The sequence below is a fragment of the Zingiber officinale genome, chromosome 2B (assembly GCF_018446385.1).
Source record: "Zingiber officinale cultivar Zhangliang chromosome 2B, Zo_v1.1, whole genome shotgun sequence".
Classification (NCBI taxonomy): Eukaryota; Viridiplantae; Streptophyta; class Magnoliopsida; order Zingiberales; family Zingiberaceae; genus Zingiber; species Zingiber officinale.
The window spans coordinates 2336090-2361898 of record NC_055989.1 but is presented as its reverse complement, the minus strand read 5'-3'; the positions used below and the strand labels follow the sequence as shown (position 1 = coordinate 2361898).

At 34.9% G+C, this 25809-nt stretch overlaps 5 protein-coding genes and 1 non-coding gene across 7 annotated transcripts; 5 read left to right on the top strand and 1 right to left on the bottom strand.

Annotated features, from left to right (window-relative positions):
- The first annotated feature begins 4667 nt into the window (after positions 1-4667).
- Positions 4668-8478, top strand: LOC122045058 (selenoprotein H-like). The gene is made up of 4 exons (XM_042605111.1): positions 4668-5032; positions 6540-6636; positions 8004-8063; positions 8192-8478. Exons 1-4 carry the CDS (start codon positions 4758-4760, stop codon positions 8270-8272), a joined length of 513 nt encoding a protein of 170 aa, XP_042461045.1. The 5' UTR covers positions 4668-4757; the 3' UTR covers positions 8273-8478.
- Positions 6524-14375, bottom strand: LOC122045056 (dolichyl-phosphate beta-glucosyltransferase-like). Of its 2 annotated transcripts, none has more exons than XM_042605110.1 (11): positions 14264-14375; positions 14123-14193; positions 13979-14036; positions 12713-12819; positions 12456-12501; positions 11219-11353; positions 10915-11004; positions 10693-10815; positions 10529-10612; positions 10377-10441; positions 6524-6628 (listed from the first exon to the last, which is right to left on the bottom strand). In XM_042605110.1, exons 1-11 carry the CDS (start codon positions 14333-14335, stop codon positions 6619-6621), a joined length of 861 nt encoding a protein of 286 aa, XP_042461044.1. In that variant the 5' UTR covers positions 14336-14375; the 3' UTR covers positions 6524-6618. The 2 variants fall into 2 exon arrangements, with proteins under 2 accessions (XP_042461044.1, XP_042461043.1); XM_042605109.1 differs by lacking the exon at positions 6524-6628 and adding an exon at positions 9619-9985.
- On the top strand, positions 7412-7578 carry LOC122050034. Its single transcript, XR_006131254.1, has one exon. It is a non-coding gene; the product is annotated as a U1 spliceosomal RNA (small nuclear RNA).
- A 2602-nt stretch (positions 14376-16977) lies between the features above and the next one.
- On the top strand, positions 16978-18212 carry LOC122048927. The gene has a single exon (XM_042610439.1). It carries the CDS (start codon positions 17232-17234, stop codon positions 17889-17891), a length of 660 nt encoding a protein of 219 aa, XP_042466373.1. The 5' UTR covers positions 16978-17231; the 3' UTR covers positions 17892-18212.
- Positions 18213-20886: 2674 nt separating this feature from the next.
- On the top strand, positions 20887-22835 carry LOC122045055 (pentatricopeptide repeat-containing protein At4g11690-like). Its single transcript, XM_042605108.1, has one exon. It carries the CDS (start codon positions 20906-20908, stop codon positions 22394-22396), a length of 1491 nt encoding a protein of 496 aa, XP_042461042.1. The 5' UTR covers positions 20887-20905; the 3' UTR covers positions 22397-22835.
- Positions 22836-24406: 1571 nt separating this feature from the next.
- Positions 24407-25586, top strand: LOC122045050 (tropinone reductase homolog At5g06060-like). Its single transcript, XM_042605105.1, has 5 exons — positions 24407-24495; positions 24559-24766; positions 24861-25077; positions 25156-25262; positions 25360-25586. The coding sequence occupies exons 1-5, from the start codon at positions 24425-24427 to the stop codon at positions 25534-25536; spliced, it is 780 nt and encodes a 259-aa protein (XP_042461039.1). The 5' UTR covers positions 24407-24424; the 3' UTR covers positions 25537-25586.
- The last annotated feature ends 223 nt before the right edge of the window (positions 25587-25809 follow it).

Here is a 25809-nt window from a genome sequence, read left to right as displayed (position 1 = left end):
ACGAGATTGTCCTGACTCAGAAATGTTGGATAGAACGATAGTGTTGATGGACGTCCCTGATTGCATCTAGGGGTTGGCATCTGTTATTGAATAGTAAAATAAGGTAGCGTTTGGTTTAGAGATTTGGGAACGACGGAATTAATTTATTCTCAAATCTTATATTTGATTAATGGAATGGAATTAAGATTTTGAAATGAAACCTAAAAATTTGAATATAGATGAAACTCACCCCCTTTCTTGGGTTTTGATGGAATGAGAATAAAAATTAAGTTTTAGACGAAAATATCCTTGTATATCTGTTCAATTTTTCTTTCATTTCACTCTCTCTCCTTGTTCTCTCTCATCATACTTTCTTTCTCCTCATTCTATCATCACATTTTCTCTCTCGACATACTTTATCTCTCTTTATTTTCTCTCATCACATATTCTCTGTTATTTTTTCTCTGTATTCTCTCTCATCACACACACTCTCTCATTATTTTCTCTCTCTTTATTCTCTCCTCATTTTTCATCCTTCTTTCTCTCTCCTCAATCTCTCTTACCGTATTCTCTCTATATTTTATCTCATAACACTTTCTTTCTCTTCATTCTCTTCCATCACACTTTCTCTCCTCATTCTCTCTCATCACACATTCTCTATCATATTCTCTCTCATCCCACTCTTTCTCTCATTATTTGCTCTCTCTTCATTCTCTCCTCATTTTTCCATTATACTTTCTCTCTCATCATACTTTCTCTCTCCTCAATCTATCTTACCATACTCTCTCTCCATATTTTCTCTCATCACACTTTCTCTCTCTTTATTCTCTTCTATCACACTCTCTCTCCTCATTTTCTCTCATCACACTTTCCCTCTCTTCATTTTTCCCATCACACTTTCTCTCTCGTCACATTTTCTCATCATACTTTCTTTTCTCAATCTCTCATTTTCTCTCATCACACTTTCTCTCTCTTTATTTTTTCGATCAATCATTCTCTCTCAACACACTTTCTCTCATCATATTTTTTCTCTTATCAATCTCTCCTATCACGCTCTCTCTCCTCATTTTCTCTCATCACACTTTCTCTCTCTTCAATTTTTTCGATCGTACTTTTTCTCTCATCATATGTTTCTCTCACATGCAACTTTATCTTTCATCTATTTTTTTCTCTTATTTTCCTTTAAGGGTAATAAAGGAAATTTAAGTTCATTCCGATTGAAAATATTTAACAAACTAAACATTATTTTTAGGAATGATATCCAAACTTATACCCATTCCCATTCCACGATACTATGATATCCATTCCCATTCCGATTCCTAGGAGAGAACAAAACGCCACCTAAATAAATAACTGTCATCGCATCTCGGAAGTCCCTGATGAAAGATATTGTTGATGTAAGTCCTCTTATGATGATGATTTAGTAATTAATATATGAGATATCGTCATTTTATAATTCGAATTTGGACACAATTGAGATAAATATTTTTTTCATATGTCAGTCATTATTCTAAAGATTAGTAATCACTTATGACTTATCTTTTTTTATTGACTTTAAGATATTGACAAATATATTAGGGGTAAATGTAATCATCTTTTACCACCATAAAATAAATAAAATAAAATTATACTTTGTTTTGTTTAGGACATGCATAATAGGTGGAGAAGATATTTTTTAATATATTCTTAGACGATATTCAATTCATAAATATATAATTTTTGATATTAAAATAATATAATTTTAACATAAATACTATTTGCACTCCAATTCATTCACACCATATCATAAAAAAATATTCTTTAGAATATTCTATTTTTATTAATAATTTAATTATCAACATACATTTAAATTCATAATTATATTTCAAATATATTAAATAAATTAAAAATAATAATTTTAATAAATAAAATCTTTATGAATATACATAATAAAATTTAAATGTGCTACTAAATACATTTAATTTAAATTTTTAATAAATAATAATTACATTTAAATATCAAATAATAATTATAAATTAATTTTATTTAATTTCATTAATTATATAATAAAATTAACAATAAAAATACTCTCCCACACTAAATACAGTTAAACCTCGATAAATATATATACTTGGGATGGGAAAAAAAATGTTCATTTAGTAAGATTATTTATTTATCGATAAATGAATAAATTATTCATTTATAGATAAATCAATATTTATTATTTTAGAGATAATTTTCATCTGTAAAATGTATACATCATATGTTGTAAGAAAGATCAAACGTCATCAATTAAAGTATTACTTGAATCTAGAGAGTTCAATTGTTTTAGTGAAAATTAATGCATCGAGTTCATATAAAATGTACATAGTCCTATAATTGTATGTGATAAGAAAAATCAAAAGATATCAATTGAAGAATTACTTAAATATAAAAAAAATCAATTTTCATTGAAATTTAATGCATGGAGTTCATGAGTGTACACAATAGACTGTACATCCTTTTAACTTATTCTATGAAATAAAAGTGTTTTTGCGCAAATGTATGGTGAAACTAATCAACAATTTAGCTTTTCTAGTGGATGGTAGCTATCATGAAGAACATTGAAAATGCTTCACCTGAAATACAGTCAAAACTTGATCAATTTCAGTTGAAAAAAAAATGATAATCTTAATTAATCTCATTGACTATTTTTGAGGTGACCGATCTAGTCCTACGAAAATTTCCCACCGGTCACTAGGATAAATCGGAAAGCGCACACAGCGGTCAACCCAGAAGCCTAACATCATTTGATTACGCTCTCCATTTAGAAAACAAATTCTACAAATATGTCGTAGTTGGGACTTGAATCATGGGTACCTAGGAGACAATCTGAATATCCTATCGTAACATCATGATCCTGAGGACGATCAATTTCAGTTGAAGGATATTTACAATATGGATGAAACTAGATTATTTTATCGATTGAAAGTTGACGATTCACTTGCTACCAAGTACTAGAAGGATGCAAAGAGGACAAAGAGAGAATTACTGTTGTTATTTGTTGCAATGGTTATATTGTAGTTTTTATTCTAGCATCTTGCAGGGCCTTGAGATTGAAGCATCAAATCCTGAAAAAATTAATATTTGGAATGCTATTGATTTGGCTAGCATGGCTTAGAAATTTGATGTGAAGGCAACAACAATTACGAAGATGGAGATGAGGATATTGGAAATTATTTGATAAGAAGTTTTGCTAGGTGATTTTTATTTTTTAAAAAAGTGTAAACTGCATCACATCCTACCAGGATGGACCTTTGACAACGGTTTATTTGTTTGAGAATGTTGTTAACGTTCAATTTTACGTTAGGCAATATTCATTTTTTCTATAGAATAGATTGTGCAGGGAAAGATATGAGAGAACAAGAATTGTCTTATAAAAATAGTTTTAATTTTTGAGTAATATCCTACTTTTATTTTTTTTAGTGGGGGTAAAATTCTAATATTTTTATAATTTTATAGACTTCTAGGGGTAACAGTTTTTTTTCATAAAAAATTAATTTAATACTTCATATTAAATTGATAAGAACAAATACTACTATAACGGACTCTTTCTTATAAAAAATAATTTAATATCATACTTGATTTTAACTAAAAAATCCAAAAAAATATATATTTTCTAATATCTTTGGCCTAAGATATTTATAGAAGCTTGCTCAATATTACCAATTCTAAGATGTGGGATTAAAGGAAACTCTAGATTTCTAACTCTAAATTTCTAATTGATTAATAAGAAAAATTTTCAATAATATGTATTTAAAACCTTGATTGATTAATAAAAAAATTCAAAAGATTCTAATAATACATTAGGAATAAATTGATAAACAAATATTATAATAGACTCTCTCTTATAAAAAATAATTTAATATCATATTTTGATTTTAGCTAAAAAACTCAAAAAAAAATATATTTTCTAATATCATCAGTTTAAGATATTTATAAAAACTTCTTTACTCATTGTGTTATTGTGGGATTAAAGGAAATTCTAGATTTCTAATTGATTAATAAGAAAAATTCTCAATAATGCGTCTTTAAAACTTTGATTGATTAATAAAAAAATTCCTAATAATACATTAGGAATAAATTGATAAACAAATACTAACATTCTCTTATAAAAAATAATTTAATATCATACTTGATTTTAGCTAAAAAATCCAAAAAAATATACTTTCTAATATCGTCGGCCTAAGATATTTATAGAAACTTCTTTACTCGCAGTGTTACCCATTCTAAGGTGTGGGATTAAAGGAAACTCTAGATTTCTAATTGATTAATAAGAAAAATTTTAAATAATACGCCTTTAAAACCTTGATTGATTAATAAAAAATTTTCTAATATTGATAAACAAATACTACTATAATGGGTTCTCTCTTATAAAAAATAATTTAATATCATACTTGATTTTAGTTAAAAATACAGTGTTATCAATTCTAAGATGTGGGATTAAAGGAAACTCTAGATTTTTAATTAAGTCCTTATCGTCATTATTAAAAGAATTTGATGATAAAATTTAAGATATTTGATTTTTTAAAATCTTTTATCTTAATTAAATTATAATAATTATTTCATAAAATTAGATATTTAAATGTAATAATAATTATTTAAAGAGAATTGGCTTATTTTTCATGGCCCAACATAAAATGGCGGGAAATTTGGGCTATTTCACACGCTTCGTGAACCACGCCAGGGGCAGTGTGGCAGGGGAGCCGAAGTAAAGGCAGGGCAAAAGGGCGACAGAGGAGGCCGGGGAGTGAGAAGCGATGGCACCGAAGAGGAAGACGAGAGCCGCGGCTACGACGCCGGCTCTCTCGCTGCGGAAGACGAGGAGCGCCACCGCCGGGAAGCGGCCGGATCCTCCTCCCCCTAAGAAGTCCAAGAAATCCTCCAACGGGGAGGCGAAGAGGGCGAGAGGTGGCAAGAAGGTCAAGGACGTGACGGTGATAGAGATTTCCGATGCTGAAGAGGCGCCCGCTTCCCCGGCGTCTAAGGATAAAGCCGCCGCTGTATCCTCGAAGACCATCATCGTCGAGGCCTGGTGAGTGATTCTCCTTAACATTGCAAAGAAGATGATTTCCGGTAAGGGGGGAAAAAGTGGGTAATGGTGAATTATTTCTGTTGTTTGAGCCTGGATTTTCTTCGAGAAAGGGAAAGTAAAAGAACGATAACGTCGAACTATCAATTAGGGTTTTTGTGTACTTCTAGGAAAACCTAAAATCTGAGGAAAAGTCAAATAGGAGATTATACATGCTTTGTTTCAAAAGACGAAAAAAACATAGATTTTTTATTTGAATGATGAAAAACCTACGAGGAAATCAGCTGTTGGTTGGAGAGAAATGAAGGAGAAATGGGCTACAGTGAATGTGCCGGTCTATGGCTGATTGACTTAAATTATCACCCTAGATATTGTCGTGATCCATTAGGTTAAAAAGAAGTTTTTTTATATAAGATTGTGATACGAGTTATCAGATTGTATGATTGAATGTGTTAGATAGTAGAGGTGTTAGATGTTAGGTCGCCTTGAGCCTTGCTTGGCACAAGCTTTGTTAGGATCCTAGCTTGGTCGGGCAAGGTCTAGGTCAGGAACCTACCTTTCTTGTGTTGGCTCCGGCATAACACAGTTGAACTCGGTCGTGTTGACTTGCACATAGTTTGTTGAAATCAACTAGGCCATTTTGGCTTTGACTATAGCGGGGTGGGCCTATGCATGATCCTTTGATACCCCTATTGGATTGTTCGGAAAAGCATGGACAAAATGTAGCAAAAGGTTAGGGCATTGTGATGAAGGTTTAGAGTTAACAGACAAGATCGAATAGGAAGAATTTTACTATTTACAAGGAAATAATTGTAATCCCAATTGATGAGAATTGAAGACATTTATTTTAAAATGAACTGTCTAAATGGATGCAATTGAGCAATTTTAGATCTCAAACAAATAAACAATGTACTTTATATTTCTTGTTTTCTCAACAATGCACTTTCCTCTCACTTAGCTAGTCTTAGGTTTTTATACATGTTTTCCTTTTTTTCTGTGTTATTATATTCATTTACTATGAAAGATAATTTGTGTTATGATACAAGGTTTTAAAAAGTGTATGTCGGCAACCCACTGCATAACGCATATGCATATGCATATGCGGCATATTTGTGAGTATTAGAAGATTATATACTGATAAAAAGGTTTAACACATACAATGAAGTACATTTACGAATACATCAAAGACAATATTGTTCAATCATAACACAAAATACATGAAATTAATAATCATTATATACGCACACAAACAAGCACTTATAGCATATGTATGTATTGTGCATATAGTTCGTTTACAAAATAAGTATTCAACATTTACCAAATAGAGTAATTTGGGATTTGTAATCTAAATTGGTTAAAATGAACTATATATATATATATATATATATATATATATATATATATAGTACGAAAGACCAATCAAGGGACACACTTATAATGACATTAGCAGCTTGATTTCAACTACATTAATACCTTTTTGTGATGTCTACTTTTTCATCACTCCCTCCAGCAAGCAATGCAATTCTTTCAAGGTGAGGGCCATGCAAGTGAAGGAAGGACTGGAAAATGCTGTTCCTGGAATCATTGTATCAATCAACCCTGATAAAGTAAGTTAGTCTGCTTCAGAGCGTGGCATATCTAATGGTTTGTGTTGAAAACAATATTGATTTCATTGTGTCGATTAAAGGCTATGTTCTTTCTTAACTATGCCAAAAGGAAGGGCATTCAAATCATTAGTTATTCAAAAATTATTTTGTATTGTTTTTATGCTTACGAATGCAAATTAATTTGAACATGCTCAAAGTTTGAATAGAATGATATTCAATAATGTTATAGTGCTTGAGTTAGAATCTCACTTGAAGCATCACTAAAATGACACTGGATTACCATATTGTATATCCACAATATTTTCTCTTGGTTCCTAGTTTTTTCTGTTATTTCCTCGTGTGTAAATACCTCATCAATTCATTGAAACTTCTCTGACTAAATTTCTTGACACCTTTCTAGTTTTGTATTTAGACATTCAAATAGTTTCTTAATGGGTTTTGACTGTGTGTGCCACCTATAAGATGGGCGAAGAGTTATTCCACATCTGTTTTACATTTTCTAATTTCCATGTTATCCTAAACCATTTACCCATTTCTTTCATATTTAACATGCTTTGAATCCAAAAGAGAAAGATATTATTTTTTATGAGCATTTTCCTGTTAAAAATGTTGGAAGGTTAAGTTAGGTTGCCACAGAAAGCTTCCAAATCTTATGAGCATGAACTTTATTCGTACTTGAGTGATAAGATCTGTAGTGAATCTATTTAGTCAACACTAATATGACTTGATAATGAACAAACTAGTGATCCTTTACACTTTTTAATCCAACACGGTGAAACTTATCTGGACGGGGTCGATGGGCGATTAGGAAGGCTCGCGGCCTAGGTCAATGGCTGCCATTGCATTGTGGTGGCGCGTTGGTTTACCATCTCTCCAAGTGGGAGAGTGGTTGCGTGGTCTGCCATTGCATTGTGGTGGCGCGTTGGTTTACCATCTCTCCAAGTGGGAGAGTGGTTGCGTGGTCCCCGCTTCAAAATACATCTATTGAGGGAAAATTCTAAGAGACACGTTTAAGATGATATATGCATGTAACAATCAATAAATGCTTCAGTTAGGTGATGTGATAAACACACAACAACGGAGGAAGAGGAGGATCACAATAAAATAAAATAAAATTTATTTAAATATAGATAATGATATAGTAGGAGATAGAGTTTAATGATATAAAAGGATCCATATAACCGATCTCATCTAGTGGGATAAAGTTGGGATAAAGTTTGATTGTTGTTTTTGGTGTTTAGCCTCATTTATTTTGTAACTTTTCATTGTTAGGAACTACATTGCCTGAATGGTTAGTCATGTGCTCCTCACCCCACAAAACCTATTCTGTTTTATAGCTAATTGGCATCTTGATTCAATATTCACAGCCACGGCGTGGATGCTTTGAGATACGTGAGGGAGGCTGTCAAACTTTTGTATCTTTACTGGTATTCTTATACATCACTCGCACTCCATCTCATATCGATTCAATTCATCTAATTGTACAATTTATGGGTCATCTATCGATTTGTTGATAGTAAACTGGCATTTCACATCCTAATATGTTTCATTGCAGGATATGCGGCGGCCCTTTACACTAATGAAGGAGCTCAACATAGAAGATGTAATCAAGGACATTGTCAAGAAGATCAGCTGATTGGGAATGACTACATGATCAGTGCACTCTATTTTGTTGGCTGCAAATTGTAATACCCATAAATTTGCGTATAGATTGGCTGTGATGGGATAGTTTAAACTTTAGCAGACAGAGAATGGTGCTCTATTGGATCTTTTTGTTTTGCCTTAGTGCTTTTTAGGCAGATCCAAACTTGAATCTAGTTTGCTTTCCTGTGCTGGTGCCAATGGTAGTGTTTAATTCCTCTCTTTTTATTTTTTTCCTTTTTTTTCTAGTAGTTTTCTTTGAGTAAAATTGTTATTGTGTAATTTAGTAAATAATTTCTTAGAAAATAAGGTAAGATTGTTTATAATAGATATTTTCTTATGTGATACTTTTATTATCCTGTTATGGTGGTAAAAGATGAATACGTTCGCTCTTAATGTTTTCGTCAATTCATTTTAGGATCAACATGGAAGAGATAAATTACGAACAATTATTAGTCTTTGGAGTAGTGATTAGCATATAAAAGAGATATTTATCTTGATTTTGTTGAGATTTGAATTTTAGACCTTATGATGATAATATTTTATGTGTTAGTCATTAGATCGTCGTGAGAGGATACTCTTATTATCTTCTCATGCTATTGAGAGGAAGTTTAATAAGAACTTAAATTGATAAGTACATGGACGAGATCTCTAAAGGTATTAGGCATGCTCTTGAGAGGGAGTTTAACAAGTTCCATCTGTAGAGGTGATAGAATCTTTTTTTGAGGGGCAAAAGGTGATCAATCCGTCTCTAACTTCAATATAGATAATTATTAACTATTAATGCAATGATAACTTCAATATAAAGAAGATAAATTATTAATAATTATTAACTATTAATACAATGGTGAAGGCATAGAAGAAGATATGTTTAGCAGTATTGAGATTCAACCCATAACTAAATATAATAACACCTATGCCTTAATCACCGTACCAATATGAGGATATCGAATAAATCTACTTTATGATGGTAAAAAACGAATATGCTCGTCCTCAAGGTTACCGTCAACCCGTCCCAGGGCCAATTAGATCCTTCTTATGTGACAAAAAGACGATTCGCTCGCCCCCAACGCCCCCGCCAACTCATCCCTAGACTAACATGGAGGAGGTAAATCACGGATGACTACTAGCTATTAGTACAAATGACCAAGACATGAGAAAGATTATGCTCGGTTACGCTGAATTTCGACCTTAAGACCTCATGTGACAACACCCCATATCTTAACTATCACAATTATATCCTTCTTATGATCTTACATTCACAGGAGTTTAGGGCATCGAAATATCCTTTTACTGTTCTAATAGTTTTCAGAGAGAACCAGACACGTAGTGCAAATCACGTGAGGTGAAAATGGCATCTTGTTTGACATGTAACGTAGCAGGCCATCAAAAATACAGGGTGTTAATAGCAAAATGAAAGAAAAATGTAGTGTAAAAGTCCAAATGCTGCAATTCTAAAATTAAAGCAAGACATCTGTGTGACCCCAACACGATGGATATGCTCCACCTTTAACATGAACTTCATGTGTAGATTTTCCAGATGCCCAGGCCATAACCAAGTCTAATTAACATGAGCTCGAAAAGCATGTGAAGAATGCTCGTCAAACGCACTTTTGATCCAGGGATTTCGGACCAGTTAACAGAGACCTCAATTATTGGAATGCCAATGTGTTTGCAGAGATAGACTAACTCTACATCGAAGCACCACCTGAAAAATAAATGACAAATGTTAATACTTCTGTCAAAGGAAAAGAAAAAGGACCTTCATCTAACATTGGTTTGTTTTCCCCCTCCCTCTTGAAGAATAACAATCTCTTTCATCCACTGAGTCTGCTAAAATTCTCTAGCTCAGCCAAAACCAAGCCTAACTTCCCCAGTCTGAGCTAGATCAAGAGATTAACAAACTTCTCTATCCATTATAATTCACCCGTAACATTAGGCTAACCATCGATGGAATACTGCTGGTCTAGATTAGTAATACCAGAGAAGAATATAATCTGTTCCTGGACACTGACAACTTTATGAATATAAGGTCATATGTCCTATAATAGCAGAAGAAGACAGCCAGTTGAGAAGCTTTCCTTTGATGAATAAAGTACCTTTTTAATCTCATATTTGTGAACAGTCTCCTACCAGCAGCTCTTGTAAACATTTTAAAGCCACACTGTAATCCACAAGCAGTTTTGTAAAAATTTAAGCTGTAAACTATTGTGACAAGTGCAATGAGTAATGATGTCTATAAGAAGACTACCTGTGTATCGCGAATTCCAGGACCAGCGGTTAATAGAACGACTAGATGAAAACCCTTCATGAGAAAATTTCTGTACCACTTCCTCTATAATAACCAAAGCAAGAGTCAGCTTAGAAAAGAAAGATAAAGTTAAGACTAAGTTAAGGAAAATAAAAGCAACTAACTGTAGCAAGAGCCTGCTTCTCCAGATGAGCACGAGAACCAAAGGCAGCCACTTCAATTTCAGATAATCTCAAACTCTGATTGCTAGGGTTCAGTTCTTTCACTTTATCAGCCAAAGCATGAATCTGAATTAGAAGTTAGATTATCATAGTTTTCTGAAGATGATTAGAGGCAAGAATAAGATACAGAATATTGCATGCACTGAATTCAATGCTTTGATAAACCTGAGATTCCAGCTTTTCAAGGTCATTTATTTTAGTTGCTCCATCAGCATCGAGCATTAAGAGTAGTTCACCACGTGAATGAAGCATTCCCTGTTAAACAATGCTTCACGTAATTGCGAAGCACCAATTAATCAGAGTTTCATAAATGGCAGACCAATTGGATTAGCAATCAGAAGACATCAATCTCTTAAAATGAATTAAGGTATGGAGTGCACTTTGGGAAGAATATCATATAATTTAGTTAGACATATCAAATTTTATGGAGATAATAATAGGAAAAATAAAAGAGATGGGAATAACTCACTTTCCTAATAGCTTCTCCTTTTCCATGGTTCTTTCCAAGTAGTATAACCCTTACATTTTCAATCTTATATTTTCGGACAAAACTAAAAGCTACTTTTGATGTTCGGTCAGTACTCCCATCATCAACAATTATTACCTGTGTAGAAGCACATGAAGCAATAAATATTGAGGAATATCATGATCCTTTTCCAGAAAATATAGTGTGAGTTTACTTGGATGGATAACTAGAAACGAGAAGGTGAGGGAGAGGAAAGCAAAATGTAAATATACATGAATTGATCTATGATCCATGTATGATTTTGTGATCATTTCCCTCTCCCTTTCTTTCCCCATATTATCTTTCCACTAAAAGGAAATAATAGAAAGCAACAAGAAACTAAAATGCAAGTTAGAAATCAGCATGGAATAAAATTTAGCATAATTACATGCTGGTTGTGCTATGCTTTGTGCCTTACTATTCAGGAGCTTAGCATCCTAGCTAGGGCTGCTTTAGCAACCTCTATAAAGACATCTATTGACCCAAGGCGTAGTGCAGATGGTGGGCGTATGACATTTCTAGCCTAATGGTTAGGAGTCAATTCTCAGGAACTGATGATCTAGGGTTTACCTCCCCATACGCCTAGCGCATGTGTACCTGCATTTACCTCCCTCCATATCCGTGGGGCCGACACTAGAGGGTCGTTAAGGTAGCATATCTACCTTTTTTTTATAAGGACATCTATTGTTGCTAATCACTTTTAATAAAGTGTGTTCTCAGATGCTATGATGCAAAGGCACTAGTGTGCTTCTTTATTTTTTTGACACAAAATCACTTAATAAAAGTTAAAAGGTATCTGGTGTCAATACATATCTGAGGCATAAAAAGCACTGACATGAACTAACAGTTTTATGCCTTGGGATAGCAATAGTCAAGGTTCGAATGTTATTACTATGCTCTCCAAACTCTTTTCGACTTGCTGAATAAGTTTTTGATGCCGAAGCAGTTTAAAAGATGTTGTATTCTTTGGACATGGACATCTGTATCAAAGCTGTTTTCCACATAGATAAGAAATTGCTTGAAAATATTCCACAACTCTAAGTTTGATATGGCAAACACTGATACCAATGAGCCACTTTAGTTTAACTTAAATTACTGATATGGGAGAGTAACAGTGCTTCACACACACACACCATAAGCATATGAATCTTCAATTTCAAACAAATAATTATCTGCAGCACTTTTGCTTCTTGTTACATACCTCATAAGAAAAGGACTTGTCTGAAGATGCACGCTTTTGGAGATAGCTACAGGAAAATTTAAACAGCAACATTATCAAGGATGGACAAGATACTAATCAATAGAGAATTATAAGTTTTATTTACATGATCAACCAAAAAGGTAGTTTGCTGGCAATATTGTTTTCTATTTCCCACATGCACATACATCATCCAATCAAACTAAAAGTTTGTTTCATGATAATAAAACAGTAGTTACAGGGAAACATTATCCACTTACTTAATGGTTTCAACAAATGCACCAGAAAGTCTATGCTCCTCATTATAAGCAGGAACAATTAGAGATATGTGTTTCTCGGCTTGATCAAATATGGAGGGGCAAGGGACCTGATATATGGAAACAATATTCAGTTTCTGGAAAAGTAGTGATCAGTATGAGTTAATCACCATAATAATCATGAGCTATTTCTGCACACATAGCAGAAATGATGACCTATAGACAAAGTGATGCCATCCTTAAATTATCATTTTGTAGCAAAGTACTACCATAGACTTAATAAATTCAGACACCACATTAAGATAGAAAGAAAATTAAAACAATGTGATAAAAAATGCAATGCAATGCAACCAGCAACCGAGATTGTTAGGAGCATACATTGGAATGGTCAGGTGCTCATAGAATCACATTGTGTGGATTGTAAGATAGTGCAATTTAATGAGAATATTTTTGGCATATTCATAATTTATGTATGAACTATCATTCTATAGTAATGCTCCAGCATTTTGCATCGATCAAATATGATGAAGCTAAAATAAAATTACTCACATGGTAAATATAAGAAATTTTTAATTTTGAATGATGCAATTGTAAGGGTGTTGTCTTATATGATTCAGGTAGTATCTGCTATAAGACAGATGACAATATAAAAGGTCAAAAGAGTTCTCAAGGTTAAGAAGCCCCCACTCTGCTGTAATTCAATCAAACATAGCAGTGGTACCCTATGTTCTAACTGCGGATTCAATGCCCCACTTAATTTCTTGGTCAGCTAAGCCCCAAAGAATGGGTCACAAAGTTCATAAATAAATCAAAAAATACATCACATAGAATGATATAATCATATGCCATTGTCGAACGAGCTCAACAAGAACAGCAACCCACACTCTACTTGCTAATTAACAAGAACATGATAAAACATTTAGCGGAGTTGTAATTTCCTTTTGAGGAGAAAGGGAGGAAGGCAAATTACCCGAGCAACTTACGAGTGATGAATACAAGATTAAATCCCAGGCATAATGTTACATTACAGAGGTCATTACCAACAAAGCTAACAGAGATATAATTTGCTGTGCACAAACTAGAGCTGAAGAATAACAAAAAATGGGAAATAAGAAGTTCATTTTAATGTCATAGATAAGTTAAGTGAACTAACACATTCACAAAACCCTGAAAAATCTTCATCTCCAATGATCTAACTTTCATAAATTACCTAAACATTTCCATGGCCAAGGAGATAAAAAATAAAATCCCCAAAACTGAGGATAATACCTTGTTCAGTGAGTTCGGATCTTCGAAGAACACGTCTGAAGAAGAGGCTCTTTCGAGGCTTGCGAAAAGGTAAACCGAAATAAGATAGAATAGGTGAAAACCGACAAACACGGAAAATAGTTCGAGGAAGAGGAGGATGCTTACGAGTGCTCGCAACTGATCCTTCGCACGTGCTCCAGCAAGAACGCCGCGAACCCGAGCGCCAAGATCAACCCCTGCCATCACAACTACACCGTGAAGAGGGGAATTGAAAAGGAGGGGGCAGTCGAGGATCAGGACACGAACCAGAGAGAAGATGAAAAGGGAGGCGGAGAGGAGATCTGGGAAGAAGAGAGAGGAGACCGATCCTATCGCCATCGGCCGCCGTCGTTGCAACGTCGTTGGTGGCAGTCGAGCGAGATTTAGGGGGAAAAAATGGGCCCAAGCCCGCGAAGAATAAAAATAAGGCCCATCATATGATGTCATACGTTGACAGCTTGGCTGACGAGCTTAAGATATTTTTTAAGAAACCTAGTCCTGCAAAGTCATGGATAAGGACTTAATAATTTTTTAAATAATTTTTAATATATCATATCAATATTATATCAAAATATAAAAATTTACTATTATCTTCTCAATTAAAAACTTTTTTACGATTGTTTTAATCTATATTATAAATCACATCTCTTTATTTTTTATTATTTTATTTAATATCCCTATATAACTTTTATTTAATATTTTAATTAATTATGATATTTAACTTAATTTATTTATAATTTTTAATTAATAAATTAATTAATTTATACATTTTAATTTAATTTAATATTTAATTAACTTATGAATTTTAATTTACTTATAGTTATATTTTTTAACAATAAAGATGTATAATTTAATTATTATTAATAATTTATAAAATAAAATATTATAATTAAATACTCCATTAAATAATTTATTTTTTAAATTATTTCAAAATAGTCAAATATGTCATATTATCTAGAGAAAAAAATATATTTGATTTATTCAAATATGCTCTTAACTAAAAACTCTAAACTTCACCATTTAAGCTTGTTTTTATTGAGCTTTTTCTTATTTTATAAACCTTTGACAAATCTCATCCTCCTATTCGAAATTGGTGAAGGTAATGAGCTATGAATGTGATTCTACTATTGATTCAATGAAGACTCTTTGTTGTCTTATAATACAAGGAGCATTAGTACCGAGACAGGAAAAAAGTTCTCGGTATTAGCTCTCCGATATTCAAATTAGTAATTAATTTTGGAGAAGAAAGTAATAGCTGCAAATTGTAACAAAGAGTGTATGCAAATAAGAAGTATCACATATTTTTGCCTTTAGATGAATATCTTTTTTATAGTGTTATTGTTATGTTATACACGCATCTCAATGTATTAACAAGTTTTACAAAATTTTACTGAAAAAGGACAGACCATAAAATGCACCTGACACCTTCTTTAAACAAAAGTGCAAATCTCTATGAGTAAACAGGTTGAAAATTTCTAAAGGATGATTTTTCGACAATATATTCTTTGTCATTTTGACACAAACTTCTAAAAGAGTGTGATATGACAGATATCTAGGTCTCGCCTTACGCTGACCGACCACCACTCGACCAGGAGATCACCTGCTTGGTCTTACAGAATATAATCAACAAATCGTTCTTTACTTGACCATTCATTTTGCTAAGGAGGTTTACTATATATATCCGATCAGCTCTTAGACTCGATCAGATGGGATGGTGGGCAGGGTATAAGCTTCAAAGCTCATCTGCAAGTTGTGAATGACAACGGTTCTGGAGGTCTGGTCGGCACTTCATGTCCGACTAGCGATGTGAGGTTCGATCCGTCAACAGCTAGCCTAGTTAGCGAATATTCTAGGTCCACCTAACCATGTAATTTTAACAATTTGACTTTGATCTCTACGCCAACCGATTCTCTTTAATTTGACTTTATTTTTTAGAGGATCATCTTTATCACCATATCATCTTATATTGGATATGCTCTTATAACCAAATCATACAATCGAATTATGAATATTGGTGCGAAGGCTCTCTACTAAAGATAAAAGGATTATTTGGAGAATCAACTGTGCAGACATAGGATGCTCCCATTGTAGATCTTTGAGAGAGGATCAAAAGTTAATTTACAGATTCCAGTTTATGAATAAGGATTCTGATTTGTTTATTTATTGTGGATGAGAAGATGATTCATAATATAATTATAGTTGGATTGTGATCGTAATTTGATAGTAGTTGGTTGTGATTTTTTTTTCTGAATTTATCTTTCCATCCAAGTTATAATTTAGATTGAGGTAGACGGTCGGTATTTGGTATTTCGGAGGCCACCAATGATAGACTAGTGGTTGGACTATCGGCGCCAAGGAGAGCGACATTCGGCCGCCTACCCCGACTGTAATTATAATCTGGATGGAAAGATGAACCCAGAGAGAAATTACAATTAATTACGATCGAATCGCGACCGTCATCCAACCACACTGATATTATGGTCCATCTCCTTATCCACAAAAAGTGGACCAGAAGATTCAGTCTTCCAATTTATCGATTAATTGGTTTTAAGCGATTTCAGTTAATCCTTTTTTACTAGTTTACCGATCGATTCCTCATTTAGTATTTTTTTATCGATTTAACTAGTAAACTGATAAAACTAAGAACCAATCGACTAAAATTAAGGCGTGCATTGGATGAATAAATTTGAAATTTTCAGAAATTGGGAATTTGGGAGAAGAGAGACGGCTGACGAGGAGTTTTCTCATTTCTATTTATTTTTAATTAGATCTTTATTTAATCAATTTGTAAAAAATAATAATAATAATAATATTCCACTCCACACTAAGTCCATTTGATAAATCGGAATTAACTAAAATAATAAATTGATAAATCGGTTAATTGACCGGTTGACAGGCCGAGGCCCATCATAAAATTATGCCTCAATGCTTGAGTGAGTCCTCGAAATAAAGGGATAGAAAAATGCTCATAAAACATGATTCGGAGAAAAAAAAAGAAAAAGAAAAGAAAAAGAGTGAGAAAAAGCAAAGAACATCTTTTTTATTTTTATTTTATTTTTTATTTATTTTTCTCATCTGCTCTGATTTCTTCCATCTCCAATCTGAAAAAGTAACAGTCAATAAGAAAACATCGAGAAAGTGGATGCTTCATTGCTTCTACTTTCCAGTTTCCTCCTCTGCCACCTAAAAAACCTACCTTTTTCCATTCCGCCACCAAATTAACCACCTCCCTCCCATGGCCGCCGCCGAGGAGATCAAGAAGAAGCACAAACACAGGGAGGAGCAGAAGAAGAAGCCGAAGAGCGGGGACGGCCACTTCAAGCCCAGCGCCGACGTGAAGGGCCTCCGGTTCGGCGGGCAGTTCGTTGTGAAGTCGTTCACAGTGCGGCAGGCGGCGCCGCTGGAGCTGCTGCGGTTGCTGGACATTCCGCCGTCGTGCCTGGCGCAGTGGCCGGGGCTGCCGTTCCCGTCGACGGCTGCCTTTTTGCCGACCAACTTCACCATCCTGGCGCAGCACGCGTGGCGCACGCTGACGCTCGGCCTCGGCACCAAGAAGTCGAAGGTGATCATCTTCGTGTTCGAGAGCGAGGCGATGCGGGCGGCGGTGGACCCGCAGTGGCCGCGTGTCCTGCCGCTCGGCGACGTCAACCGGCGACTCATCCGCGGCCTCGCCGGATGCGAGATGTCGCGGTTCAAGTTCCGGAAGGGCTCCCTCACCTTCTACGTATACGCCGTGCGCCGCCTCGGCGCCGCCGGGTTCGCCTGCGCAGACGACCTCCGGAGAATCCTCGAGGCCGTCGTCGCTCTCAACGACTTCTTGGACCACACCGCCATGCTCGCCCTCCCCAGCCAGCGGAGCATCACCTTCCAGAATCCGGCGGCGGTGGCCCACTGAGATCGAGATCCAAGATGAGATTTTTTTTGCTAAAACTCGTTCCTTTTTTATCTGCTCTCTATCAATTCTTCAATCGCTACCTCGATCCCAAAATCCGGCGGCGGTGGCGCACTGAGATCGTGATCCAAGATGAGATTTGCGTTTTTCTCTTTGGGTAAAGACTAAAGATTGCTTCTTTGTTTTTTGTTTGCTGCCTTCGAACTCTTGGATGAACAAGAGATCCTTCATTTGTTGTCTATGTAATTGTTCTTAAAGAGATCTTCCTTTGCTCTTCGAGTTGTAAATTCCAGAGATCGTTCTTCTTACTTCTGTAAAGATCTGTTTCCCTTTTCTATTTAATTTATTATTTGTTATACAACTTGTCAATTTTATTGTTGAGCAGTTTGAGACTCAGATCTCATTTCTTATATTATTTTTCTCAAGTTGAAAGAAAATTACAAAAATTGCTTTTTGTAGCTGTATAAAACTATCAAACTAGTGAAGCAAATAGACAAAAGCAGAGCTTAGGTTTACTTCAGTATATAAGATCAGTCTTGTTCGACTATTGTAAAATTTGAGTTTGGTTTATTTACCTTAACGAGTCTTATTAAACGAGCTAAAAAAATTTATCGAATCGAGTTTCGAATAGTTCACGAACGATTTGATTCATTTAGACAGTTCTGTTAGATGCTAAAGCCCAAGAAGCCAAAGGTTTGTTTCACTAAAAGTAGATTGTAGGGGGAACTGAATTCCAAGGAAGAGCATGATCCTTCTTAGTAGGAAACACAGTTAATGCCTTTCTTCCTTTTCTCGCTTTCTTTGGACTGATTCAATTGATATATTTAACCGCGAAACGCACCAACTAGTCAGGTCCGTGCTCGAAAACACGGTCGCTAGATAGGAAGGCAAGCATTGGACAAAGATCCAGAGATACTGCAAGGTTGAGTTAATGATGAAACATGGCCTTTGTTCTGTGGCAAAAGAGGGGAGGAAGAAGTTAAAGTGAAAGGGCCTACAATTTTCCACTCTTTCTTTGTGAAACAATTGAAGAGTGGGGCAAGAACTCCACTTCTTGCTTTATTGATGCCTCTTTACTCGCCAGCACAGTGGCTTCATCATTGCAACCATCCGGAGCTCTTTACCTTATGGTCCTGGAGACAAAACTTCGAAGGGAGCTTGTGTGCGAGGGGGACTTGCACATGATATCGGTGCGAATAGATACAAATCGGTGGAATTTAATCTTCACTGGTTCGATGGTTGTGCAAGGAGCGAAGTTCTTGCATATATGAATACGATGATAGCTATTTGTTGGGTTAGTCTAATCCTACTTGGATTTTCAATTTGATCACTGTTTTTTGTTTTTTTTTTGTTTTTAAAAAACTAGTTTTAAAATTATATGGAATAATTTAAAGTACAGATAAATTATAGGGGGCAAAATGAAATATTTAGTGATGTATTTGACTTGATCATGGTTTGATGGTTCAAAATCGATAGTTCGACGGTTTAGAGTTGTTGGTTCGGTAATTTCAAATAGATTGACTCTTGATCTTAATCATCTAAGATAATTATAATTTATGATTCGAAATTATTGATTAACGCTTCCTCATAGTTCAGATTATTATTATTTTGTCCTCTCGGATGGGTCTAGAGGCTAGCACATGAGGTGTTGTCATCAATGAAGTCTGGGGTTCGAATTTCAGTAAAGCCGAGATAAATATTTCCCTTATGTGTTAGTCACTATTCCAAAGGCTAGTAGCAGCTCGTGATTTACCTCCTCCGTGTTGGTCCTGGGACGAGTTGACGGGGGCATTGGGGGCGAACGTATTCATCTTTTTACCACCAATTATTATTATTTTAAAAAATATTTAAAAATTATAAATTTATAAAACAAACATAAATAAGGTCTTGCATTGTCTATGTATCCTCTATAATTGTATGATTCAAAATTACTGATTCACGATTTGTTATAGTTCAACATTATTTTTATTTTAAAATATAATATATTTAAAAATCTATAAATTTATAAAACAAATATAAAGAAGGTCTTGCATGCCTAGGTATCCTCTATGATGATTTTATAAGAGCATCAGAAATATGGTCCGTATGAATAGTCTTTAAAAAAAAAAAAAAACTCTCCTCCTCTCTCCATTAGAAATTTAGAATTATCGATGTAACAATCAAAATTATTTTTACTCTTTCTCACTAAATTTTAGATCACGCTCAGTGTAAACAAACTATTACATATTTTTTTAAAAAATTACATTTTTTACTATTTACTCTTCTTTTAAGTATTAGAAATAGTGATATAGCAAAATAGAAGATAAATTATTAAATAATTAATTAACAAATAAAAATATTAATATGTTATAGCTTAGTTGGTTAGGATACTAGATTTTTTTTAAACAAATTTTCATATATACCAAGGAATTGGGTCATGTTGATCCAGTTACGTGCTCACGCGATTGGGTCTAAATATATATAGGGCATAAGTCAAAAGAGCATCCTTATTTTTATCAAATCGTCAAAAGAACGTCTCATTTTAATTTTTCATAAAAGAGTGTCTCACTCCACGTAAAATGATACAATTATCCTCGAGTTTTGTTTCTATTACTATCCTCTCTATATCTCCCGTCTAAATTTTGAATTGATTAGGTGTGTTATAATAGTTACGATTTTATAATTGTTACAACTATAACAGTTGTAGTAGTTACAATTTTATTATCACTACAACATGAAAAATAACCTTAATAAAAAGGAGTAAAATTCTTCTAAGCTTCTAAAAAAATTTTAAACAATATTTTATGGATCTAAAATTGAGCTACTATGATTTACACTCGATAATAAATGTAGATATCTGAAGAACATTTTATTTGATATATTGTATATGGAATGACGGAACATTCTTTGATAAAAGATTAAAATGGGACGATGATTTCAAAAACAAAAGGGGCGTCCTTGATATTTTGCCCAGGAATATAATATATGAACCTGGCTCAGTTCTTCAAATCTTCTCTTCTCTGTCGTAGTGGGAAAGGATGGCTACGGCCCGTAAGCCCTTCGTCCTTCTCCAACAGCTCATCAAAACCTATCCGATCTTCGACCCTTCCACCTCTGCCCTCGTCCTCCGCCACCTCGTCGACTACCAAGACCCATCCCACGATCCTCGCCCGGCCGCACTCTACCTCCACCACATGCTCCGCCGCGGCCTCACCCCTCATCCCGCCACCTTCAACCGCCTCCTCCGCCGCCTCCTCCTCGATGCGGACCTCCTCCACACGGCCTCCTCACTCTTTCGCGAAGCTAGGACCCGGATGCCTCTCGACGAACACAGCTTCGCCGTCATGATCCGCGGCCTCTGCGACGCCGGGCTCTTCGACGAAGCTTCCATTTTGCTAGACGAGTTCGAGGCAGGCGCCGAGGCTTCCAGTGTGGTCATCTATACCAGCTTGATCGACGGGTGCTGTAAAAGAGGCAGCTTTGATGCCGCGAAGCGATTGTTCGACCGGATGAAAGGCCGGGGCGTCTCCCCCAACGAGTTCACTTACACCGTCATGATCAACGGCTGCTTCAGGAACGGATTCCCTACTTCTGGTTTCGAGATGTACGACGAGATGAAGCAGAGCGGAGTCTGCCCCAATCTCTACACTTACAACGTTTTGATATCGGAGTGCTGCAGGGGGCAAGACTTCTGCTCGGCGTTCCAACTGTTCGATGAAATGTCTCAGAAGGGAATTCTGCCAAACATTGTGACGTATAACACCTTGATTGGTGGGTTTTGCAAGCAAAGCAAGGTAAAGGATGCTGGAAACTTGTTCATTAAATTGAAAGCCGATGGATTGCGACCGAGTTTGGTTACTTATAACCTTCTCATAGATGGTTACTTTAAAGCAGGGCAGTGTTCGAAAGCTACAAGTTTAATGAATCAGATGAAGAAAACTGGTTGCTCGCCGAGTGGCGTAACTTACAATGTGCTCATCAATGGATTTTCTCGAGCAGGCGACCTGATTGGAGTAGCAAATGCTTACGAGGACATGAAGCTTAGGGGATTAGCTCCGACGCTTGTCACTTACAACATCCTCATTGATGCTTTTGCTAGAGCAAATGATACAGAGAGGGCCTTTCAGATGTATGAATCAATGGAGAGAGCAGGCTTGAAAGCAGATGCCTACACATATGCTGTTCTAATACATGGTTTGTGCATGCAAGCCAATATGAAGGATGCTCGGAAATTGTTTGATTCGATGAATGACAAAGGGTTAAGACCAACCGATGCAACTTATGACATGATGGTATATGGGTACGGCAGAGAAGGCAGTTCCTACAAGGCTCTAAGGTTGATCAGTGACATGATATCAAAGGGAATGACTCCCAATATTGCGAGCTATGGTTTAGCAATTCGAATTCTTTGCAAGGATAGAAAGTGGCACGAGGCAGAGATTTTGCTAAGTAAAATGGTAACTTCTGGTTTGCAACCAAATGATTTTGTACATGAAGCATTGTCTTGTGGCAAACTAAGGTGCCAATAGTCCTTTCATAAGTTTCTCAGAAGAACTGAAACTTGTCCAAATCAACCTTCTCCTCGAGCAGCATTTGGAGGAGTTAAATATATGCATTGCGCCATCAATAGTGATCACCCAGCATGTTGATTTGAGCCTATGTTGCTGAGCTTGGATTTGGTTCAATGCAGATTTTCATCAAATTAAGAGATCTGACGCCTATTGGTGCTGTCAATGGGAATATCTTTTTTGTTCATTCCTTAAACAAGAAGTCCATGATGGCTGCTCATCTGATGGCTGCATTGATCATGAGGGGATGATAATATTAATACCTATGATATATTGAGAGTGTACTGTATCTGGATTTACCAGTCTTGCAGATTGGTAAAGGTGTTTCAGGAAAAATAGTGTAGTGAAATTATAGATTTTTGACTCAGAAAATGCTGAATTCAGTGATTAATTCTGTTAATATGTTTAGTTAGTTCTGAATGGAAAATAATAATCTATAATTGTGTAGTGTGATCATACATGATTCATTAGTTGTTAGTAATGTTGCAAATGTGATGCTGAAAGACCAAAAGAAGATTTGATTGACAATTATAAAAAGATGATAGTCAAGGATTGGTTGTTGTTATAATGTGTTAGCAATATAGTTTAAATTAGATCTTTGTATGCTTACGATAAGTATATCAAGTGTGGAGGAATTTAGATGGTGCAAAATAGTAATTGTGAAATCACAAAGTTCCTTAATTAAGAAGTGCAATGCTAACAAACTAAGTTTGGAGTGAGAAATTCAGATCAATTGGTCTGATTGAGTCGAGTATGCTCAAGCTTGAGTGATGATGATCCGATCTATCCATTTGAACTCCCTCACAAGGTGAAAGTTGATACCAAATAGTTAACTAGACATCTAAGGTTTGAATTCTAGCTCTAGTGCACTTCTAAGAATGTTTGATGTTTGGATGAACTTTCGTGAACACTTCTCGATTTTCCTTTAGTAGGACGTTTGGATGAATTTCTGTGAGTACTTTCCGATTTACCTTGATATCTATAAGATTGGACCAGCCACTTTTATAATTAATCGATTCAAAAAATTAAATATCCCTAAAAAAACAGTCTGAATCAAATATACAAAATATACCAGAAAATGAGACATCAGGAAGTAAACATCAAATTGATTCTTGTACAATTTACAAGATTACAAAAGTCCAAAAATAGCATCTCCAATGTTACCTTTGAGAAAAAAGCAACTATGGTACACACCAAAAAAGGAAAAAAACAAGATCTGTACTGATTTTATCCAATCGAATGCAACCGTCCAATCAAATACAGCCACTCGCCCATCCACCCAATTAAGCAATGACAGGAAACCAAATTATTATCTTTATTTTATTTTATTATTATTTTTTCCATTCTAAAGACCTGCCTTTTAATGGTGGAAAAATAGACTCGAATTTTAAATCCCTTAATTATGTATTGAATTTTTATTTCTTGAGTGGAAGGAAAAAAACATTTCAACGTAAATAATTTCTATTTGTGAACACCTCTTTTGTTTATACGACACTCTTACTTATTTATGAGGAAAATAACACACTATTATATGTTAATTCATTTTCATTCTTAAAAATATCTTAATTTTTTATATTGTACGAAATTATAATTACAGCAGTTACAATATTATAGCTATCATAATATAATATTACTTAGTGTTAATAAGATAAAGTATTTATGTTCTAACCATTATGATTTATAACTACTATAACTTTTAATAATTATGAATTGTAATTAATATAACATAGTATTATTAATGTCGATCTAAATTGAAATATTTATATGGTATCAATTATGATCTTGTAATTACTATAATAGCATCAAACAAACAAGGATATTTTCAAAATAAAAATGGGTTAAAATGAATAGTGTAATATTTTGATGATAATAAAAAAGGATACTTTGTTTTATTCCAAAAAACAGACAAGCCCTTTTTATATAGAATCAAGAGCACTTTAGTCGTTTTCTCAAACTATTTTCTGAGAATTGACCGGCTAGAAGCAATTGATGGAGTTGGGAAATAGATGGTCTCTTCGAGGAGAAACAGCCTTGGTCACTGGTGGATCCAAAGGGATAGGGTAAATATTTTGCTTTTATCTTCTTTTTATAGTTTGTTGTTGTTGTTCTTGCTGCTGTTGCAGGTGTGCTATTGTGGAAGAACTAGCAAGATTTGGAGCAGCAGTTCATACGTGCGCCAGGAATGAAGCAGAGCTGAAACAGAGTTTGCAGAAATGGAGAGACCTGAAGCTTCAGGTGACTGGTTCGGTCTGCGACGTCTCCTCCTCGGAAGAGAGGGAGAAGCTGATAAAGGAAGTCAGTGCCATCTTCAACGGCAAACTCAATATCCTGGTGATGATTGGCATTTGTTCTTGTTGTGGCTTTGATAAATTTGTTAAATATTTTTTCTCTAATGGTTAACTGAATTAGATTACTGTTTCTGAAGGTTAATAACGTAGCAATTTACTACAATAAATCAGTTCTAGAGGTGACCCAAGAAGAGTACAAGCACACCATGAACACCAACTTGGAAGCTGGTTTCCACTTGAGTCAACTCGCTCATCCTCTTCTCAAGACATCTGGTCGGGGCAATATCGTCTTTATTTCCTCGATTTCGGGACTTAAAGGATACTCTTCTTTATCCGTCTATGGAGCATCTAAGGGTAAAAAACCCATGTTAATATCTAAATGCAACATGAAATTTGGTACCCCTAATTAAAATTTGGCTTGGTTGTGTTTAGGAGCCATGAACCAAATCACTAGATGTCTTGCTTGCGAATGGGCTAAGGATAATATTCGTATCAATTGCGTTGCGCCCGGTCTCATCAAGACACCTATGGCTAAAAGGGTATATATCTAGTTGCTTATCTTTGTATAACTTAATTGTTATTTTTTCATGTAAATATCATAAAAATTTAAATTGTGTAAGAGTTTATGTCTGATAGTTCATGGAGAATGAAGAATGCGTAGCGAAGTGGCTTCATTGTACTCCGCTCGGGCGTGCAGGAGAGCCTGAGGAGGTGGCGGCTTTGGTGGCTTTTCTTTGCCTTCCTTCTTCATCTTTCATCACTGGTCAAGTGATTACTGTCGATGGAGGGGTAACGATAAGTGGTGACTATTAAATCTCTATGGATGAATTTTGTGTTATCATCAATAAAAATAAAAGCGATGGAATACTTATTTCTCCACATGTTTTTGTATTCCTTTTATGTTGTACACATCGATATGAATTAGAATTAGTTTAAGTGGTTCATTGCTTCTTTTAACATTTTGAAAGGATGACGATGTTAGTTTTGTCTCAACACAAGTCTCATATTTATGTTTTGAATCAATCAATTAATGTAGGTATATTTTTTTCAAATTAATTAATCTACCAAAATATCAAAATTAACATA

What these genes read in the sequence shown, in the direction of transcription:
- LOC122045058 (XM_042605111.1), top strand. Translation starts at nt 4,758, where the DNA reads ATGGCACCGAAGAGGAAGACGAGAGCCGCGGCTACGACGCCGGCTCTC. An exon ending in TATCAATCAACCCTGATAAA is followed by an intron (nt 6,637 to 8,003) that starts GTAAGTTAGTCT and finishes CAATATTCACAG; the next exon opens with CCACGGCGTGGATGCTTTGA. An exon ending in AAACTTTTGTATCTTTACTG is followed by an intron (nt 8,064 to 8,191) that starts GTATTCTTATAC and finishes GTTTCATTGCAG; the next exon opens with GATATGCGGCGGCCCTTTAC.
- LOC122045056 (XM_042605109.1), bottom strand. Translation starts at nt 14,335, where the DNA reads ATGGCGATAGGATCGGTCTCCTCTCTCTTCTTCCCAGATCTCCTCTCC. An exon ending in ATCCGAACTCACTGAACAAG is followed by an intron (nt 12,820 to 13,978) that starts GTATTATCCTCA and finishes TCCATATATCAG; the next exon opens with GTCCCTTGCCCCTCCATATT. An exon ending in ACAAATATGAGATTAAAAAG is followed by an intron (nt 9,986 to 10,376) that starts GTACTTTATTCA and finishes TTTATTTTTCAG; the next exon opens with GTGGTGCTTCGATGTAGAGT.
- LOC122048927 (XM_042610439.1), top strand. Translation starts at nt 17,232, where the DNA reads ATGGCCGCCGCCGAGGAGATCAAGAAGAAGCACAAACACAGGGAGGAG.
- LOC122045055 (XM_042605108.1), top strand. Translation starts at nt 20,906, where the DNA reads ATGGCTACGGCCCGTAAGCCCTTCGTCCTTCTCCAACAGCTCATCAAA.
- LOC122045050 (XM_042605105.1), top strand. Translation starts at nt 24,425, where the DNA reads ATGGAGTTGGGAAATAGATGGTCTCTTCGAGGAGAAACAGCCTTGGTC. An exon ending in CGTCTATGGAGCATCTAAGG is followed by an intron (nt 25,078 to 25,155) that starts GTAAAAAACCCA and finishes GGTTGTGTTTAG; the next exon opens with GAGCCATGAACCAAATCACT. An exon ending in AGACACCTATGGCTAAAAGG is followed by an intron (nt 25,263 to 25,359) that starts GTATATATCTAG and finishes TATGTCTGATAG; the next exon opens with TTCATGGAGAATGAAGAATG.